Source organism: Centroberyx affinis, unplaced genomic scaffold (assembly GCF_046629955.1).
Source record: "Centroberyx affinis isolate AG114_WGS23_722 - 3 ecotype Tasmania unplaced genomic scaffold, CSIRO-AGI_Caff_v1 ptg002635l_1, whole genome shotgun sequence".
Classification (NCBI taxonomy): domain Eukaryota; kingdom Metazoa; phylum Chordata; class Actinopteri; order Beryciformes; family Berycidae; genus Centroberyx; species Centroberyx affinis.
Genome location: NW_027280828.1, coordinates 166,126 through 187,167, shown reverse-complemented (window position 1 = coordinate 187,167; position 21,042 = coordinate 166,126). Strand labels below are relative to the sequence as shown.

The 21,042-nt window shown below is 40.5% G+C and overlaps 2 protein-coding genes across 3 annotated transcripts in view; one reads left to right on the top strand and one right to left on the bottom strand.

The window, feature by feature from the left end:
- The window catches only part of LOC139657160 (glutamate receptor 3-like), a 72,371-nt gene extending 67,492 nt beyond the window's left edge, over positions 1-4,879 (top strand). Inside the window, 2 exon segments of the mRNA XM_071534914.1 lie at positions 3,812-4,060; positions 4,763-4,879. Of these exon segments, the coding sequence (XP_071391015.1) occupies positions 3,812-4,057 (246 nt within the window). The 3' untranslated portion in view covers positions 4,058-4,060; positions 4,763-4,879.
- A 2,160-nt stretch (positions 4,880-7,039) lies between these two features.
- The window catches only part of thoc2 (THO complex 2), a 31,315-nt gene continuing 17,312 nt past the window's right edge, over positions 7,040-21,042 (bottom strand). Inside the window, exons 21-38 of one of the 2 annotated variants that reach the window (XM_071534873.1) lie at positions 20,571-20,735; positions 20,121-20,396; positions 19,543-19,684; positions 18,688-18,845; positions 18,233-18,361; positions 17,965-18,096; positions 17,640-17,824; positions 16,603-16,778; positions 15,914-16,016; positions 15,270-15,655; positions 15,108-15,166; positions 13,532-13,567; positions 10,924-11,055; positions 10,098-10,164; positions 9,841-9,986; positions 9,494-9,570; positions 7,986-8,033; positions 7,040-7,882 (exon numbers count right to left, since the gene is read on the bottom strand). In XM_071534873.1, coding sequence (XP_071390974.1) covers positions 8,006-8,033; positions 9,494-9,570; positions 9,841-9,986; positions 10,098-10,164; positions 10,924-11,055; positions 13,532-13,567; positions 15,108-15,166; positions 15,270-15,655; positions 15,914-16,016; positions 16,603-16,778; positions 17,640-17,824; positions 17,965-18,096; positions 18,233-18,361; positions 18,688-18,845; positions 19,543-19,684; positions 20,121-20,396; positions 20,571-20,735 — 2,397 coding nt within the window. In that variant the 3' untranslated portion in view covers positions 7,040-7,882; positions 7,986-8,005. Of the gene's footprint in view, positions 7,883-7,985; positions 8,034-9,493; positions 9,571-9,840; positions 9,987-10,097; positions 10,165-10,923; positions 11,056-13,531; positions 13,568-14,619; positions 15,167-15,269; positions 15,656-15,913; positions 16,017-16,602; positions 16,779-17,639; positions 17,825-17,964; positions 18,097-18,232; positions 18,362-18,687; positions 18,846-19,542; positions 19,685-20,120; positions 20,397-20,570; positions 20,736-21,042 lie in introns of those variants that run through there. The other variant, XM_071534874.1, reaches the window with a different exon arrangement.

Here is a 21,042-nt window from a genome sequence, read left to right as displayed (position 1 = left end):
GCGCTTGGCTTTAATTCTGACTCGAACGGGTTCATGCTAATTTCAGCAGCTCAAACAACATCAAGAAACCCACTCATGAAAGATTTTTGACTTCTGTCTTTACAAATGCCATGTGAAGACTATTCATAAACTTAATTGCCCATTTGTGACTACAGTAGACTGGCCCATTAGCGTATGAATGATTTGAGATAATAAAGCCTTTCTTAAATATTTTATTTCTTAAATTTATAACTACTGTCTGTTTCCGCCTGAAGAAATGCTTATCCTTGCCAGAATTTCTGCCTTAGTTATCGTTACAAGGGTAAATGACTATAAGTTAATGATCCTCCAACCCTCAAGCTCCTGCAACAGATTCATAACAGGAATGAATGGCTTTAGCAGTTGTTTCTCATTCATTTTCCTATTTAATTCTATAGGGATGAAAACAGAGCTTATTAATGTGAATGTGCTACTTTTAGTCATCGCTGTAGGGGAAATTCTCTTTTCACTTGCTCCCCTCCACAGGGAGGTCAAAGGTCACGGTCAGCCACAAAGCAGCAGTGCCTTGCTGAAGGACACTTCAGCAGGCGGGATGTTTGCTGACACACAGGCTTGAATCCAAGTCTCTGGTTGAAGGCCAGTCTCCCGAATCACTACACCTCCCTACCTCCCATACCCCTGTTCACTTCTGGTCATTTATCCATCCATGTTTTTGTTATTGTGTGAGAGTAATTTAGCACGGACTGTAGTCTCTCTGTAGAAACTCACAGGGATGCATTGAAATTAAATTAAGTTGTATCACTGGTTGGAAAAACACCTGAAAATAAGACATCACATGATTACTGATGCTCAGTTCAGATTCCTAGAAATCACAATGTTAAGAACTTATGATGCAAAAAGTAGATTTTTATCTGTTCTTCCCAAATGGATGAAAATATCCTCAAATGAAAGCTTTTTCGCCTGCACTTTATCCTCACAGTGTCTTCTACAGTGTAACATGATAAGAATACAGAGCCAAAGCACCCAACCTGTGTCATTGTCCAAATAATTTAGAGTTCACTGTGTAGGATCTTTGTTGTAACTTGCTCAGATGGATACTTTGCTGAAGTGTAACAACCATTTACTCTGTAGCGAGAGGCCGTTCATGTCCAAATGTGTTTCAGCCCTCCTGTACGCTGCAAAGCCAAAAAGCAGAAACTGTATAACAAGTGAAATTGGTGAATCTGCGCAAGTAGAAAAAAAACAAATTCAGATTTCGTCTCTTGCCCAGATAAAACTATTGCCGGTACAGAAGTGGACTGTGTATCAATTCATGGCAGTTTGATGGCTTATATCTAAATCCTCAAGACTTTGAAACATTATTTTCTGCTATTTGCCTTTGTAGCGCGATTCATCACTGCTCTTTTCTAACAGAAGCTCAGACAAATAGAAAAGCAACATAACTTTGCCTTTCAGAGAGCTCTGATTGGAGAACAGGACTGCAGATCATCCATTCAAGATCACGCATGATGTCTTGATGTTTTGTTTTGTTTTATTTTTTTGTTTTGTATATATATATATATTATCAAAAAATGTGATTTGCATTTTATTCGACATACAAAGAATACAGTGGTGAATACAATATATTTAATGATGTTGGATTACAAACACTGATCTTTTTCTGAAAGGAAATAAGCTTGGAAATCTAGCAGTCAAGTAAGTCGAGCATAATGTCTTGCAAAACAAAAGCCCCAAACTGACTCTCCTCATCCAGGATTTGGTTCAAAAAGTGTCTCTAGAGACTCCTTCAGCCAAATCTATTTGGCATCAAATGACTGGAAAAGATCCTGAGGAGTAGAGCTGTCTTACAGTCAATAAACTGCTGCAGAGCAACAGAAAAAAACACTAATAAAAAGTAATAAACCTTACTGCAGATAACCAGACTGATAAATCCATATACTGTATACTAATGTTTTTGGAGTAAAAAGTAGCTTGTTGCTTTTTGCTTTTCATCATGGGACACTTATGGGATCTAAAGGGCCGAATTTGCGAGACATTGGCTATCCATAGCTGTTTTGAAATTGGACTGCTATTTTTTTGTTTGTTAGTCAAGAAAGGGTTCCTGTTAGATCCACCTTGCTGAACATTTAAAAGGCTGCCCATGGCAACAAAAATGTGCCCTTAGCAATTACTGCATTCATTCTGTAAGGCTATGCAGCAGCTTCTTATTCTGCAAGTTCAAATCTTATTCTGTCTTTTGATCAGTGTGTGCCGATTACTCAAAGCGATATAGGTAGGGTCTGGCATGCTAGGGTAGTCATGGATTATGAAAGGTCACATCTACTGTAGTCTTGCCTGCTATCTGTGATGTCTTGGCCAGGACCCTACTCTATCGCTTTGCACAGTATAAAGTAGTTTAAAAAAGTTGAATAACATAAAATAACATAATAAAATGTTATTTATGTTATTTCCCACGTGAAGAACTCCTGTAAACCTTGCAGTATTGAAACTCAGTGAACAAGGCATCTTAGACAAGCTGAAAAACAAATGGTGGTACGATAAGGGTGAATGTGGAACCAAGGACTCTGGAAGTAAGGTCAGTCGCTGCAGGTCTTTTTATACTGATTGCAAAATGCATTTTGACCTTTAACTGTTCATATGCAAACATCTAAAGCATACATTCTGTCAGACATGCTGAATCATGACATATAGCTGACTGTCTGCCCTTAGAATAACATCTACAAAACATTTTAAAACACTTCCTCTTACTCGACACATAGCCTAATTTACTCCCACTCATTATTCATTACATGACTTTAAACATGACTTCATTACTATCTAGAAAAATCGTTAAAAAAGTTGCATGATTATGCAAAATTATTTTTTTTATTCATACCATAAAATTATGAAAAGTTGCATCACAGAATTGTAACCATTATACTGCTATTCCATTGACCAAACCTCTATTGAAATTTAGTTTATTTGTGTTCTTATTCATTTGTTTGCAGAATGTGTATATTAACACCATTAACATAAAGCAATGCTGCTTAGCAACAAGCATCCTTACTCTGACAAACTCCAAACTGACCTTTGAATACCATCTGGCCATACAGTGGTCAAATGGTATTCAGTCGTCACGTTTGAAGGATGGGGTGTCACGGTAAGGAGCATTTTTGGAACACTTAATAATTTTATAGAAATTCAAAAGCCAGTTAGCCTACCTGTGAGGTCTGGAACTAGAGTCTGTACTGCCACTCGGAGTTCAAAACATCCCTCAGGGTTAAAATGCAAATGGTAAAACTCACATAAATGAATTTCAATATTACCGTTTGGCTTTTAATAGCAGCAAAATGGTTCAATTCACCTTCCACAGCTTGCCACTTTGATTGAAAATGTAAACTGCAGTGTGTTGAAGGTTAAGTTGAGAAGCTATGGTAGTGAATTGAGGGCTTAATGTTTAGACCTGTACGACACTGACCGCCTTCCTTTAGAGGTGGCCTCGTAAAGAGACCATGAAGTAGAGTAGATTGAGCCTTTCTCTCTACATTCACCGACCCAGCTGGTAGAGTAGAAACAGCCTGAGAGTTGGCTCTTTTCTCCTGCAGTTGAGAGGCACTGGACACTTTAAGTACCAAGTTGCTCCCAGTTTACCTCAAAACTAGGCAACTATGTCTCCAAGGGGTTTTGTAGAAGCAACTGGTTACCTCCTCAGAGTTGTTGGGAATGTTTAGTTAATCTGTAGTGAGGCTGGATGTACCTGTAGGATTTCTGTTGGTGTGGATGTACATTTTGTTTGAGGTGAGCCTCAAACTGTCACTTCCAGAGTCTTAACCGTGCTCTCTACCTCCCCCAGGACAAGACAAGTGCACTAAGCCTGAGCAATGTGGCTGGAGTCTTCTATATTCTGGTTGGAGGGCTTGGCCTGGCTATGACTGTGGCTTTGATAGAGTTCTGCTATAAGTCACGGCAAGAAACCAAAAGACTGAAGCTGGCTAAGAATGCCCAAAACTTTAAGCCAGCCCCTCCGGCAAACACCCAGAATTTTGCCACGTACCGAGAAGGCTACAACGTGTATGGAACAGAAAGCGTTAAAATCTAGAGGGTATGTCTTCTGTCCTACTGACCAACATCTAGGAGAATGTCTGTTTGCTTGCTGTGTCATACCTTGTAGGGCTGGGAGTCGATTCCAAAAAGATTTGATTCTTCGATTCCAGGCATTCGGGAATGGAGAATAGACTCCAAAGCTGTGGCGTTGATTCCACACAGTACAGAAAATGTAGATTCCCTGAGTAAATCTCAGAGCCAAATTCCTCTCTGGCGATTCTGGTAAGTGTACAAGTGGCTCAAGTTTGCTGAGCAACAGTGTGAGAATTAGACCAGGTATTAGATGCTGTCGCTGACTGTTGAGAAAATGTCTAATTCTACACACACATCACCAGTGTGGCGGTATTTTGGTTTAGAGAAAGATGAAAACAAAGTAAGATGTCAAATTTGCAACGAATGACGGGCTTACAAAACAGCATCAGCAATTAATATTGCACTGTTTATTTTACAAGATCTGCTTGCATCCCCTATCTTTTCGTTTCTGAAACTGAGAATCAAGAACGATTTTTGTCTGGAATCGACTCTTGGAATTGACTCCCAATACTTGGAATCGGAATCGGAGTTGATTCCAAAATTTTGTTGAAATTTTAGCAGTAGTTACAGTGTTGCTTGAATTCTTGATTTTCAGCCAAAGGACATTTCACTTCAAATTTTAAATGGCTTTTGATGCTCATTCTCTGCACGTCTGCTGGCTTTACAGAGGTGAAATGTGTCCCTTCCCACTGGTGCGTCTGGATGAAGACACAGCCGCTCTGTGTGAGCCCAACACACTGAGGCTGGCATCCTGGAGGCAACAGCCTTTGTCATCAGCTTAGACACAAGCCTAATGTCAACAAGTGCTCATTCTGGGTTGCCAAGCCTGTCACATTAACGGAGGGCAATGACGCAACAGGACTTGTGCTTCTGGAAATATGGGATATGCCTCTTGTAGTGCCTTATGGAGCATTCAGCGTCATGGCAATGCAATTCAAATTTAATTCACTTGAAAAAAATATATATCTGGAACTAGGGCAAAAACATTGCTTCAAAAGAAAATTAGATGAACTGTTGTAATTTCTGTTTGGGGAAGTTGTGTTTTCTATTTGGAAGAGAAAAAAAAAGCCATGATTTGCAATCAAAACATCCTGGAGTACTTATTAAGTCATTTGAATCCTTTACAGACATATTTTTGTGGTGAAATCTTAAGTTGGATAAATGTTATATTTAGTGAAGTAAAGTCATTTTCTTATTTTACTATAAGACTATTTTCAGTGTCATAATATTTAGGACAAGCATCAATCAATAGGATAAGATCAATAAAACTGACAATATTTTACCCCATTTTTTACTCAGAAAATGTGGATAATATGAAACTAGTGGTCATCTCAAATTGCTTAGGTGCTGTTGATTTGTTTTCAAAGCCTGTTGGACAACATCATATACAACTGTCTTTGTATTCAGTTAGATGCTTGGTTTAAATACAGTGAGGTTACATTTGTCGCAACTGCCAAAATTTTGAACCAAGAACATTTTTTATTGAAATGAGATCTGCTTTTAATCACTTAGTGCCATATTGTTGAAATCTTCAAACGAACAGTAATAATTCCTTTAGAGAATAGGAGAGTGACCCCTTTTTAAATAACAGTATATTCAAATGGTTTCATTGAGCTTACGGCCTCAGTCGACACTTTGTACACACGTAGAAGCTGTTCTCATGTAAATGCAATATCTGCCGCTGTGAATCTCAACATTTTGGTAACTGATAACACACCATAGCTTATTTGGTTGTGATAAGCTTTCTGTGTCTATGCATAATGCAGAGGGTTAGCTGGTGAACTGTACATTGAGGAAAGAGCAAAGAATGAAACAGCTTGTGTCTGTTTGTATGAATGACATTTTTATCAACTTAAGGAAAATGCTACAAATCATGTACGCCTTCATTTGTTTAGTATTTCAGACTCTCTCATCCTTTTCTCCCCAAATAAAGTGCATGTGAATTTGGTGATAGCTTTACCAAACTGCAACCTGAAACGGACCCTGGTTAAGTAAGCCTACAGTCACAATATCTGATCCGGTTTTTTTTTTTTTCCAATTCATTTGTAACTGCACCTCAACAATGAGAGTTGCATGTATGGACATAATGAACCTCTTTGGAGAGGCCATGTACAAAGGATTTTATTACATTTCCTAAATAAAAGCAGGTTTATATTCATCTTTTGGGACATTCATCAGATTGTTTTACACACAGGAAACCATTCCATCCAGTTGTCAGTGTGAAGGTCGGACCTTACCAGTGGACAAATAACTATACTGACTTATGGATCGAGTTGAGCTCAAGTATATCCGTAGTAATGAATTCTGGTTAAGCTACTTCAGCTACACGAGTCCCCCAAATGTATTTCAGTTGTGTTGGGTCAACATGCTACACTGGTAGGAGCAGGAGAATCCAGGAAATGTAAATTGAGTGTTGAGTGTGTTATACCTGACAGTGCCTATTAGGGATGGGACAATGTATCAAAATTCAATGTATCGCAATACAAAAATGTGATAATATTATTAGCTCCTTTTTATTCTGCTGTAGTAATCACAGATGAGACGGCTTGCCCATCAGTTTCACAAGCTCTCCATCTAAATTATATTATTTGCACTTTGTAATGACATTTTTAATTTTTTTACATTCTAGCAAGCCAATGACATTGCTAAAAAGATTAGTGGCTCAGAAAAAAAACAAATCTGCAGTCAGACTTTGTCACTGAACTATTTATTACACTGTATTGTGGTTGTATCGAATTGTATTGAGATAAGCATACTTTCCCGTCCCTAGTGCCCATTCAACCAAGTGTATCTGAGGTTCCCTTTCAACAGTAAAATCCTACAAAATCCAAAATGTGAGATTATACATCCACTATGGGAATTGAGAGTTTCTTTAAACTACTTTCTGGTGATGAAGAGCAGGAAAGAAAGTAGGGTAAGAGACAATATCAAAGTGACACACTAGGAAAACTATTATTTATTGGTTTTTAAAAAAGCATACACTCGTCGAGTACAGCAGATAAAAACTCCAAAAAGTCATTTCGAAACAGTTGTATTTGGAGTACAGAGCTTTAGAATTTTTTTTTTGTTTGATTTTTCTTTACAATTCTATATTTGCATCAAGGGAGAACTGGCATCTTATAAATTATGTAAAAACCTGATAACACAAAATCACAAAAGGACATTGTGAGGGACATCCAAAAAAAAAAAAGGAAAAAAAAAAAAAAAGGAAAGAAATAACATGACGTGAATTTCATGTTACCCTCTTTATTATTGTACACATAATATACAAACTGGTCCTTTGTATTTTACTCACCTATGCCTAAATTCTTACTTGGATTAAAAGGTAGAGAGAAATAAATAGACAAGTATCTCTAAAGGATATGAGGTAAGTGAATATGGAAAGCATGTTAACGCCAATAAAACGAGCAAAAGTGAAGCCTGATGACATAAAAAATAAATTTTTTCAAGCATGAGATTATTGAATCCATGACCAGATGCTACCAAAAGACCATTTAATACAGTAACCACTTTTTCTGAGTAGAATAACATTTCGTGATTTGAACAGCACATTGTGCCCATATTGAATAGTAAAAAAAAAAAAAACCCCACTTTCAGCTGGTTTACTGAAAAAAACATTGAAATGAAAAATAAAGAGGCGATCTGAAAGTTGAGATACTACAACTAACATCACTTGCGGGCAGTATACCAAAAACAACACAGGCAGAAATGAGAGTACTAGTTAACAACATGGTACAGACGGGGTTACAGGTGTCTTGCGGGTAAAAGCACAGCTTCTCCAGTTCTGCTGCAGGCCGGACGGATCGGAGGAGGGGAGGAAAGAACAGATATCAAATACTGACCACACTGTTGCCTCAACAGTTAGTTACAAAGAACATGATCGATCTTACCTTCACTGCTTTAGTGCACATTATCTGTGCTTGTCAGAGGATTTATGAGTGTGAGTGTTAAGGGAAAAAGAAAAAATAAGATAATCAAAAAAACAAGCATAGATGAGCATTGCAGAGCGGTGTCAAAGCCATGTGTACTGTATACTGTAAAACTGCATACACACACACACTTGGAAAAACTGCTTATATTTTGTTGTTCAACTGTGGTGTTCAGAGGTGCGATCCAACACACTGTAGAACGCAGGTTGGATTTAACAGAGCAGCTGTCCAGTGGGTGGGTTTGGTCATTTTAACTGATCTGGAAACAAATCTGAAGACCACAGCTAGCAAAATACATTTAAAAACTAGTTATTATTTGACAAGACAGTTTGTCAAATTGAATTTTGAAAAATAGCAACCCTCAAAATAATGTTTGCTTTTTCCGTCAACAGCAAGTAATGACAGATTATTCCTTGTGAATAGTGGCAGTGTGCATATAAAAGACCTGTGACCACAAATTCAATTTTCAACCTTAAATTGCATTATTCTATTAATGCACAACGGCACAATTTTTGAAATGCACTGGCCCTTTAAAAGTCCCACTGAAATTATGAAATGCAAGTTAATGGGCGTCCAATCAGTTTAGTGATCATTTGACGTTTAAAAAGGATAATTCCAGTGTGACTGGCTTTTTCCTTATTTCCTGAATTCACTTACTGATATTTGCCGTTTTTCAAAGTAAATATTTTTAAATAACTGCTGTCTAAACATTATGAGGTACTCCCAGTAAAGAGGGCGCCAATTTTAAGCCGCAATTGTGTAAAATCTAGCTTTATTTTAGGCACTTTGCTTTGGTTTGTCGTCCAACTCTGTTGGCGGAGGTAAATATCTTTAATCACGGCCCGTGTATGTAGAAACTGTCACAATTAACATTAAAGGGATAGAACATGTAAAAAATGAGCAAAAGCCCAAATCACGCTGGAACTGTCCTTTAAGGGGGGATTGCCTTTATTCTAGCCAGAAGTGAGCCTATAGTCAAATGTTAAAATTAGACAAATCAAATGGATGTAGGCTGAGGCTTTGTGTACTAATTGTGTTTACAGGCAAGTCCTGATGGCTTGCCTCTCAATGCAATACAGCATCCCTTGCGAGTTTGGCCGTTATTGTATCCGAGTGTGTTTAATACACACAATGCATAAAAATGGAAACAATTCTGATTTTTATGGAAAGAGTAAAGTGGAAAACCTCCTCTGCCCTTCACTAAATGTTTACTGCTCACCACATCTCATCTCCTGTGCCCCCCTCGTTTTTATTCCTCTCGCAATTCCTACTCTCTCAATAAAGATTACAAATGCAAGAGTCAGTGCTCTCCTTAAAAATATGAAGCTACTGACTACAAACTTGGTTTAAGTGTAAAAGTTGGGCTTTTAACCCCATGCCAGCCTACAAATACTAAAATATTCAGACTGTGAACAGTACAAACAACCCACAACTCTGATCTAGGTGTCACTCCATACATTTAAGGATATTGCTTTTTCTCTTCCTTTCCGCCGCTGCTGTCCCTCTTCTCTTTCTTGTCGGATTTCTCTTTATCGTGCCTGGACTCCTGCAGCACATGAACGAAAGGGGAAATGTCAATTAAAACAACAGTATTGGCAGGAAAAAAGCACAATGAGATCAGTAATAGTGAAGATAAGGCTACATCACTAATTTATATGTAAAACTAGCAGCAGAACAATAGAAACAAATGATCTACAAAAGGCGCAGCCCCCTACTGATAAACCTTCATGTTACATGGATATTATCCTCTACAAAACAGACAGGGAGATAGGGGGAGACTGTGTGACTTGTGCAGACGAGGAGCCGTTTAGTTGACCTTTTTGCCTCCGGAGGAAGTTCTCTCAGGTTTCACAGACTCGCCCTTCTCTTTGCTGGAAGATTTGGATCTTTTGCTCTTCTCTTTTTCGGCTGATAGCGGGGAGTCAGAGGAAGGACTGGTGCTCTTGCTGTTTTTGGAGGAATCTGGGGAGAGAGGATTATGTTTATTTAAAAGTGTATCTGTGTGCACTGCTGCGTACTTGCTGGCAATACATGGCTAACATCTGACGTGAGATTTGTTGAGGCCAAACTTACTGGTTCCGTTCTCGTCCTTTCTGCGTTTAGACTCTTGGCTCATCTCACGGTCGCTGACAGGATTGTCCTGAAAGAGAAACGAGATAACACACATTAACAGTGGTGAGGGAAAATCCTAACCATAGTGATTTGATTTACATCAGATGTTAGTGGAGTATTTACCAACAATTACTTTAAAAAGCCCATCCCCTGATTCTCTGTGATAACGAGTGTAACTAATGTGCAACTATGTGTTTTTGTAATGGTCTAATCAGCTCAAAGCTACATAGAAAAGGCAGATTTTTAAGAGATCGCTAGTGAAAAAAACAAACACAAAACCATTACAGAAAACCGTAAAGCATGACAAAGGAGTTTCTAGCTTGTTTTGAACTGTGGAATCAGAGGAATAAATCGCATCTGCTTTGTCACACGCGCGCTCTACAAACACATGTACGCATGCATGCACGCACACACACACACACGCACACACACACATACACACAGGCCAAGGTATCCATCTTGTACGCTTACAGTTCTGTATTTCGTTAAATGACACACATTTTACTCCATAAAAGATACGACCCAAGACACAGAAAAAAGATTTTTCATAATTGGAGTCATCAGAGTATGTATTTAAAGTAGGTTTTGTAGACTTACTTCTTAAAACAAATACAACTGAATACAAGTGAAGCCTGAAAAAGTCTTAATGCCGGTGGTGTCTACAGATCCCTGGGGCAGCTACAGTAAACAGCCGAAGAATAACTCTGAGAATTTATTTGCGCAATTGTTCCTCAAAGATGTGCTTCTCAAACACAGAATTCACAAAGTGCTCTGGTCTTTCACTCACTCTCTTCCTTTCTTTCCGATCCTTTTCTTCCTTCTTCTCTTTGGATCGGCCTTGTGTGTTCTCTGAGTCTTTCTTGTCCGTCTCCCTCTCTCTGCTCTTGGACCGGGCAACTGAATTGTAGGTGATGTGGTGCTGTGAAGACAATTATATATACACAACAAAAACAAAAAACACATTAAGATTTTCAATGTAGTCAGTTGTAGGGTGCCTGTATCTTTCACGTAGAGCAGAACTAACCCACAAAGCCACAGCAAATACGTAACACATCTTGCATTATAAATAAACCAGATTAGCAAAGAAACAAGTGTAAAGACTATTGTATTGTTCATGTTGCTTTGTTACCAAATTTCTGAGTGATCATACACAACAGACTATTCTCTCAGACATTTAAATATATAGAAAAAAACACTACTATGTGGATGTGACAAACTAATAAACTATAAAAAAAAAAATGTACATACAAGCAAGTTCAAACGTAAATAACAAGCAGTTAAATGGTGGTGAAGAAACATAACTAGTGATGCTCTGACTGGGATTTTTACAACCAATACAGATCAAAGAGCTCTTAGAGGATAATTGGAGCCATTTTCAACCTGGGCCTTAATTTACTAGGTTTTGCCAATCGATTCTGATCAAAATTTTGTCAATTACTTCACTGTAGAGTTATATGCACCTCTAGTTCGCAGGGAGCGCTGCTCTCCGATGCAATCTGACCAGGCCGATGGGAGCTCAAACAGGCAAACCCAAAAAGCGATTAAACACAATAACACTCACAGTGCAGTTACACGTCTTTAAATAGCTGCGATTGAACAATTATCACACAGCATCTCAGTTAATAGTCAATTTGATACTTTTTGTCATTGCTCATACACTTCCTTGTTTACTTTGCTGGCTGCCGGTCTTCTGCCATGTTCAAGTCATATCGGAATAAATGGAAGAATGGGATTTTGTTGCTTCAGCCTGAAGGTATTATTTACTTGTTTTACTCATTGGAGTGCCCACACCCAAAATCGCAGCATTAGAGTACATGAACGTATTTGCCAACTTTCTCACGTTAGTTAAAATAACATCTAATACTGCAACATGCTCCAGTTTCAGCCCATGGATGACCAGAACATCGGATGCCGTGTGGGTGTTATTGTGTTGAAAAGGACAGGTTTTGGGTGTTTTTGGGTTCGACTGAGTTTCCTTGGGGCCAGTCTGACTGTACTGGAAAGTAGCGCTCCCTACAACCGCAAACCGAGATGTGTAGAACTCTACAGTTAAGTGGCAAAACCTTTGAACAGGATCAATCAGCATGACAGCAAAAATATATTAACCGGTTGAAAATAACTTTGTGGAAACTTGTCCACATATACTTTTCACACTACATTTTGAATATTGGACACGTTTCCATTTTTTTCTGCAAAAATGCTAACACAGAATGGATGTTTAAATAAAAAATATGGTCCAAAGCTGATAGATCCTATCCAGTGAATGATATGTTTGACAGAAGCTGATGCAATGCAATGCAACACAGTGCTTGGTGGTTACTACATGAGGCAAACTGGTCATTTGCAGTTTTCTGATTCCAAAAATCAGCGGCTAATTGATGTGAAAATCTCTGAGAACGGCATTTAAATTATTCACTTGTTGCATCTACAGCCTCCGTATTCAATCTGGACAAGGTAAACAAATATCTACAGATAAATACAAAGACAGAAGGAGAGAGAACCATTTTTTAGGCCCAACAGATGTTGGCACTGTTGTGGCACCCTGTCACTAATAATATCAAGCAATTATTAATACTACTTCTATTTAAGATGCTCCCATTTATGCAGTACCTTTGAAAAGCAGTATAATTATATACAAATATCCCCTATGTGTATTCCCAAATACTATTTCGGTCTAGAAATAGCTCTGATGATGATATTTTCTGACTACAATGAATTTCTGTGGTCAGATTTCCATTTAGCCCTTCGTTTGTTAATATATGGGGCACTTTTCAAGGAGATGTCTTTCAAGCGAAGGATATTGTACATTTTCCTCAATCACCTGCTTTAGTATTGTACCTAAAATTCTGTCTTAATCTGGTCTTGAATTTATTTTTAAGATGGAGACATTTCAAGGCACCTAGACCGAGATGAAGTTCATACAAAGAAGTGAACCATCTTAGAGAAGTCTAAAGATCTCCTAATGTCTCAGACTGTCCAAATATTATTCTATTTAGGAATCAATAAGACAATAAGGCTGATAAGGCAACATATGCATGGTGAATGAATTGGTCTGGGCAACAAACAGTGATCAAAGGGAAATAAAGAACTACTGCTTGTCATGAACCCACACTCTAATTTTCCCTATGAGTTAAATGGGCCAATAAAACTCAACATGATCTCCTGCCCACTGCAAGTTAAAAATTTAAGAATCAGAATCGACTAGATGCTGGCACATGTGAATCAATCCACTACTACTTTCCTCATTAGAAAGTGTCACTGTGATAAAATGGAAAGATGGAGACAACTATGGACATCTAAAATGAGTTATTTCTTGACAACAACTACACACTCTTGGACAAAGAAAGCAGAGAAACGGTCCGAGAGAAGGTATGAGTAGCAGAGTCAGTTCAAACCTTGGATGCAGAATCCTTGGGTTCGTTGCTATTGTCCTGTAGGAATGAATGGAGATGACAGATGAGCTGGGAGGGGGGTGGGGGGTTGGGAGGAGGTTGTCAGACAGCAGTAGAGAGTCGGAAGAAGGGGTGTGGGGGGTGGGGACTCTGGGCTGGCCGGACCAACAGCATACTTCTCCCTTGACCTCTGACCTTCAAGGACTAAGGCTTTGACAAGGTTATTACATAGAGGAGAGTTCATAGGCTCAACATCTGGAATGTCAATACTTAAATAGAAAACCCTGAGCATATATGAAATAAATGGGAGTCTTATTACTACAAAGACATGTCTGGAATTTCAGGCAGCATATTATAAAAAGGCCTACAGCGCAGCTGGTATATCAATACATCTAAAGTGCAGGTGCTGTAAATAATGGGCGTTATGTGTGTGTGTGTGTGTAAGACAAATCACTCAATTGTTATGTGCTTGACTGAATCCCTACATAGGTAACTGTTGCTGTCACTTACAGTTCAGGAATGGATAAGACACAGGGAGCCTATTTCTCTGGTGGAAGGGTAAAATAAAGACCTATCACAAGCTTCCAGTGGTTTGGGCAACGCTCCAGACGATTCAGGCTTCGCCCACACTTTCCCTCACTCTCTCTTTCTCTCTTTGTAGGGGTAGGCTTGCTTTATTTTCCTCTCCGTTTTTGGCTGATTCAAAACTGCGACATTCGTTTTCTCCGTCGGCCTCGGTTGCTGGTGGCTCTGATTTTCCGTTGCGTGCGTGTCGGGAGGTAGTAGGGATGCTGATGCTGATGGCTGGTAGTCGTGGGGACAGCGTTGTAGGGGCCAGCAGGAATGACTGGGCACGCATCTTGAGTTGGAGCGAAGGCAGGTTTGAACACACTGAGATAGAAGGGGGACAGATGACTCAGCCGCAGCAGGAAGGTGCTCCTGTAGCACATAGGGATTCGCTGGACACATCCTACTCTGCGCTGGATGCCGGCACATTGAGGGGAATAGCAAAAATACTTCACAGCACTTCAACCAGGATATCTTCTCAGCTTGCCAAAAAAAAAAAAAAAAAAAAAAAAAAAATCATCTCGGATACTATTTTAAATAGTAAAAAATCTTAGTGGGAAAAAAACCTCTTCTTTTTAGCTTGCCATTGGAAAACCTCCTGATCTGGCAAGCTGTTGTACTTCAGGTGAATATTTTTCTCAAAAAGCAAAAAATACACAGGGACTGTAGAAATGCGTTAAAAAAAAAAAAAAAAAAAATTCTTTCTTCCCAAGGCACTATGACTGCTTTCATTTATATGAAAATATAGAAATATTTCAATATGAAAATAATATTTACATTATTCTCTTGGCTAAGTCCTTGAAGGTTTTTCCCCCAATTCAGCAAAATATTACATTAATGTCCATGGAATGCTTTCCAACTCCCATGGTTTTGGTTGGGATTTCCAGATGCCACGCCTGTATGTACGACAACTCTCCTTGGTGATCTTGAGGGCTGCTGGAATGTGCAACGGCTGGGAACGCTCCGGCAGATAGAGAAGAAACGGGCACAGCCTTCCTCAGGCCATACTAACCTTAACAGACGAAGAGTGGGACGGTGAAGAGTGACTGTCGAGCTTTCGTCTTTTGTGATCTGCAAAAGACAAGAAAATTGAAATGAGTTTTCATTTGAGCTTTCATATAATGCGTGTTCAAATATTTCGATACATCTCCAGACAACCAGAAAGGCTGCTCACCCCTCTCAGATTCAGCAGACTCTGATCTGGCACCTGGTGACTTGAGGGACCCGGCCACAGCGCTCCTGTCTCCCTTCTCCTTGCTCTTGGACTCCTTGACGGTGTCACGCTCCCTGGACGGCTCCTTGGACTCCCCGTTGCCGGCCTTGGTCTTGTCCTCTTTGCCGCTCTTCTCCTCTGCCTTCAGTTTCTCCCTGTCTGCCTTGGGCGTCTTCTCCTTACCCTCGCGTGCCGCCCGCTCCTCCTTCCCTGCTCTTTCGTCCCTCTGCTTCTCGCGACGGTTCTCCCCCTTTGTCTCTGGAGTGCTGCCTGGTGTCTTTTCCTTTTTCTCTTTTTTCTCCTTCCCGCTCTTCTCTTTGTCGTCCCGCTCTTTAACGGCTTTGGTGCTGCAAAGGGACAGAATTTTTTTACATTCAAAATTCTGCTGATTCTAAAACTGTGAGGTGACTACCAAAATTTTTATATATTTTCATAGTCTTTGTAAAACATCAAATAAGGTCAAATGTCAGATTTCAGGAGCACTTTATAGCCAATACCTCAATACCTAGATGTACTTCAACATGATCACTTTTTGCAGTTTGGCACATCAAAGGTGATATGATGTTCAGATAGTTGAGCAGCTTTTCACTCCACTCTATGCCTACCTGTTCAGAGCACCATTCCCATTGCTGGTGGTCACTTTGGCCGCTGCACTGTTGGCTTTGTTCACTGGCTTTGCGGTCCCCTGAGATTTATCCTTGCCCCGATCTGTGTAAAAATGAAGCATGAACTGTATGAGCACAATGTCTGATAGAACTACTGACATGCTTATTAGATTTGTGCCACCTGTTACACATAAAACAGATGCCAACCAGAGGCTTATTCTTAGGCCAGGATCACACTTAACTCCTAAATAGCGAGCAAAAAAGGGCAAAAAGGGCAAGTAAACCTAATGCATGCAACAGTTGCACTGGAGAGTAATGCATTCAACTACTGAAACGATTAGTCGATTAATCAATTAGTTGATCGACGGAAAATTAATCGATTACAAATTTGATAATCGATTAATCATTTTAGTCATTTATCAAGTAAAAATATCAAACTTTTGCTGGGTACAGATTCACAAATGGCTGCTGGTCAGTCTAAGTAAGCAACTTTAAGAATCACTTTGGGGTATGGTAACTTGTGATGGGCATTTACATTTTATAGACTAAATGATTACTCAAAAAAAAATATCGATAGATTATTCGATAATGAAAATAATCATTATTTACAGCCCTACATTCAGCGCATTAAGTACGCTCCTAGTCTTGGAGGGATGCATGTTGTCATTGCCGTTTCCCTCTGCACTCACCTCCATCCTCGGACGTCCCCTCCTCTGTCTTGCTTGTGCTGGTGGCGGGCTTGCCTGTGCTGCCAGGGCCGTTCTGTTGACTGGCAGGGGTGGCACTGCGCACTGGCTGCTCCTTATGATGAAACTCATTCTCAGGGACCATGTGCACCTTCCGGCTTTTCAACTGACCTGAATAACTGCAAGACGCATAAAGGGTTTGCACAGGGCAGAGACGGCAACTTCAAGAGAACTTCACACAGTGCAACAGGTGTAACTTTCACACAGAGACAGGAAAACTCAGCCATTCAAGTTTTATCAGCGCAGGGTTTCCCAGCACACACAAACACACACACAAGCACGCGCGCACACACACACACACACACACACACACACAGAGAGCAGTGGTTAAGGCCAACGGTGTTTTCCATAAAATGGAAATCATGAGACCCTATCTATATCCTTCTAAGCCATCATAGCGTCAAAGAAAAATACTCCACTATCCTATAAATAAAGACAAGCGCGGACATTCACACGTGGTGATCAGTGTCTATCTGTAAGTGTGGACTTGACAAGTACATCTTGTTAAGCAGGGTAGAAGATAGGGATTGTTTTTAACAGTCTCTAGATTAACACCATAAAACTGAATTACTGACGCGCTAGACCCACAGATGATGTCTTAGACATCACAGATAATAAACTGTCACCCATGTCCCCTCTAGAACTGACTAAAAAGGATCGACTGTCTGCTCTCAGTATGTGTTAAAATCATCCACAACACATCAAAGACTAACCACCCCTTTTTATAACAGCACACAAACACATATCCGGTATACAATCACTTCTTGCCACTTCATTACCTAAGTGTCTGAGCACAAGTGTTAAAATAACACCCATAACAATCTCGCCTTGTACCATATAATACAACCTCATAAAATTCAGTAGGTTAAGCAAACTAGACAGATGTCCTTTTCCGGGACACCGACTCCCCATGTCGCCACGTTACTTTTACAACACTGTACGCTCCACAGAGAGCTGAACTGCACACAATGCTGTGTTACCCCATTGCTAAGGCATAGAGGTCTGGCCTCTTCTCCTTCTCCTCCAGACAGATCTTGTGGACGCGGCACTCCAGCGCCTGGCCCAGGTTCAGGACCTTCGGGTAGCACGGCAGGATCTTGGTGAGCACGATGAGGATGTTGCGGATGTGGGTGTACTCTCCCGTCTCCAGGCAGTGTACTGAAGCCTGGATGGTACAGGGATGGAGGACATGATTACTGATAAATACACACCTTCCACATAGCGCTGAATGCTAATATCTGCGCAGAATTTTCAAAAGTCCATTTTCACAAAAAAGGTTCCTAAACAATGACCGGGGGGGCTCACTTTAGTCAGCATGTAGTGCCATTTGTGCACCACATGCCTGAAGTTCTCGTAATCCAGCTGATCCGCTTTGTTCCCTCCATCAAAGCCTGTGGCTCTGAAGATGGTCAGGAAGCCGGGGTAATTGCCACACTCCTTCAACCACAGAGAAAGAGACAGATCAATCACCAGCTCAACTTACATGGTAACACATTATTACACTGCATGTGTACATCAGGAAATGGAAATGGAAAACAAATAAATGAATAACATTGGAGAGACGGCTGGACACCTTCTCGTAGATTGCGCGGTCGCTGTGCCAGCGGGTCACCGTCTCCAGCATGCAGCAGAGGAAGCGTCCGTAACGGCGAGACTCATTCTCTGTGCAGCTGGCCACCGTGTAAATGATGGCAGAGAATACCTGCGGAGCGACACAACATGGCATGTTAACCAACACCACACAGTACAACAATTAACCATTTAGGCATCGTAACTAGCAACGGGGCGAGTGATGAAGATCTTCATGACCAATAGGTTTTCTGAATTTTACAGGAAGGGCCTTAATGAGCCAGCAGTTATTAGGCGTCCTTTTTTGACAGTGCACTTGAGTTTTTGTTGAACTGTTGAGTGGATTTTCAACACTTACTTTTATGAAGTGTTATTATTTCTATGCATAAGCTTAAGAAAACTGCTGTACAAATGTGGTTTAGTTAGATATTATCGTCATCGTCTTAATGTGTATCTTACCCTGTCATAGCACAGAAGGGTGCAGAAGTTGGGTGTCTTCTGTTGGTGGACCAGCTCCACAAAGCGGGCACAGTACACAGCGTCAATCGCAGAGAAGATGCAACGAGGGAAGAGACAGAGCTGCAGGAACTTTGTTATGGTCTCGTTCTTCGTGGATTCTGTCAGTAAGCAATTTTTGTTGTCATCAGTAACAGTGACAGACAGGAGGTGCATTACAGTTAGCTCACATGTTGTTACACAGGTTTTAATGGGCCCCTTTACACCTGGTATTAACAGGCTCCTCATGTCCAGATGTCCAAGAAGTCTCTGGTATCCACATTAAAATTGGATTTCTCTTTCCCTTGTAAAATACATATTGCCAGGTATATAATTTCCTCCCGTAATATTTTCCAAGCTGCCTGCCAGCTGTTTGATTTGCACGTGCTGTCTGGATGTTCTGTGTGAAAGTTTATTTCTCTTCATGTAGTTGCTATATGTGCTTTTGGGAGGCACTGAATTTTCACTTTGTTATTAACATGGCCAAATGTGTCTCTGACCACCTCCGGTGGTTTGGGTGATTGGTTCTATAATGCCTCTTGGACGCATTTTACCTTTTTATTCTCTCTGAACACAATCTGATCACCCAGGATGCATGTTAATACCAGATATAACAGGGGTCAATGAAAGAATTCCACATGGTTTTACATCATCTCGCCTCAACTTCTGTCTGGGTGATGCACCATTTTCCTGTCCCAACTGACAACCCATAGCACTGCACAAGATTGTGCATTATTTTCTGCTGCCTGGTACCCTCATTAACCAGCCAAAAACCTGCTCATGAATGTCACTGATTGAAATGGACGCTGGTTTACTTACTGGCCAACAACCAGTTGTCTTTCTCCAGTTTGAGGCGGTGCAGGACCCTCTGCACGTGCTCCAGTTGCTTCTTCTCCTCCTCCTGCAGCTTGTCCTGCAGGGCGGTGCAGCGTTCCTTCTCCTTCTTTTTCTTATTTAAAGGCTACAGAGAAAGGAAACCACAAGAACACTTTAACACACAACACTGACAAGGACTTGTAATGCAAGTACAATGGAACAGTGATGTAACTTCCATTACTGCCACAATGTGAGGTAATAACCAAATCCCTCTCTATTAAGAGTCTTACCCAAATTAGTAATCTCTTCTCTCTCTCCTTAATTTATAAATTTTCCTAGCACTTCTCTTTTAAATGATCATTCTAAGATCACAGGAATATTCTAAGGGTGATATGCCTCTGACCCTTGCAGTCCTTAGTATTGGCTGCTTTTTGTGAGCTAGAAAGCTAAGCTACTTCTATTGCTGCCCTAATTGCAAGCCATAAAGCCTCAGCTAAATGGCCAAACGTTAGATGTAAAAATGGTAATGATTGATGCATTAGTGTAGGCTGTGTGGTGTTGGCTGTGCACCAACTACTCACTATCTCTGGGTTCTCCTCGATGGCCTTGATCTGGGCCTTGAGCTTGTTGACCTCACGCTCGTAAGCGGAGTGTGGCACAGCCAGGTCGTACATGGTGAGAGACCAGAAGGTGGCGTAGAACTGGGGGCGGAGGTCGTCCCACACCCTGGGCGGGTGGAGGGACACCACGGCCTCGTGCACCGGGGCCATCACCTGTTCACAGGCTGCCACGTACTTGTGTACCTTTTGCTGCTGCCGGTTGCCTTTCTCTGCTTTCTTCAGCTCATCGTACTTGGACTGTGCAGAGACAACTTGGTGAGTAGTTCCTACATTTTTTCTTAAAACTCTCCATGATGAAAAGGTGGTACATGTGATTATCGCAATGACATGCCAGTGCAGTGCTGTGTAAGACAGAAGGATGGGACATTACACACTGAGGCCTTGGCAGACACAACAGAGTAGTCAACTCACCAGAATCTGATGGGCATACATAGGCCGAGACAGGAAGAAGGCGGCGTCGTGTGGCGTGTGGAACTGGTTGCAGAGGATGTCAATGGAGGGAACGCGTTTGATGTAGTCCTCTGTGCTCAGGTTGGAGGCTAGAAAACCACCAAACTGCACTAGCGTGTCATGACACTGTAGGAAAACAAAATAGGAGAATCTGTCATTTACATTCTCCTATTGAGCCCTAATAATGTACTATTAATCCCACAACTCTTTTCTTTAATGTTAAAAATTTACTTACAATTAAGTTAATACTGCTAGGAGAGGCACAGTATTACTATAGTGCACAGCTTAAAGGAACGTACTATATGTTTTTTTCCCTTAGTTTTACCACGTCCTACCTGTTAGCTTACATAAATGTTTGAGAGCAAACGTTCAAGTCAGTTCATACGTCACAGTTTTAGTATTGGGTCATGCACACATCATGTTTCGTTTAACT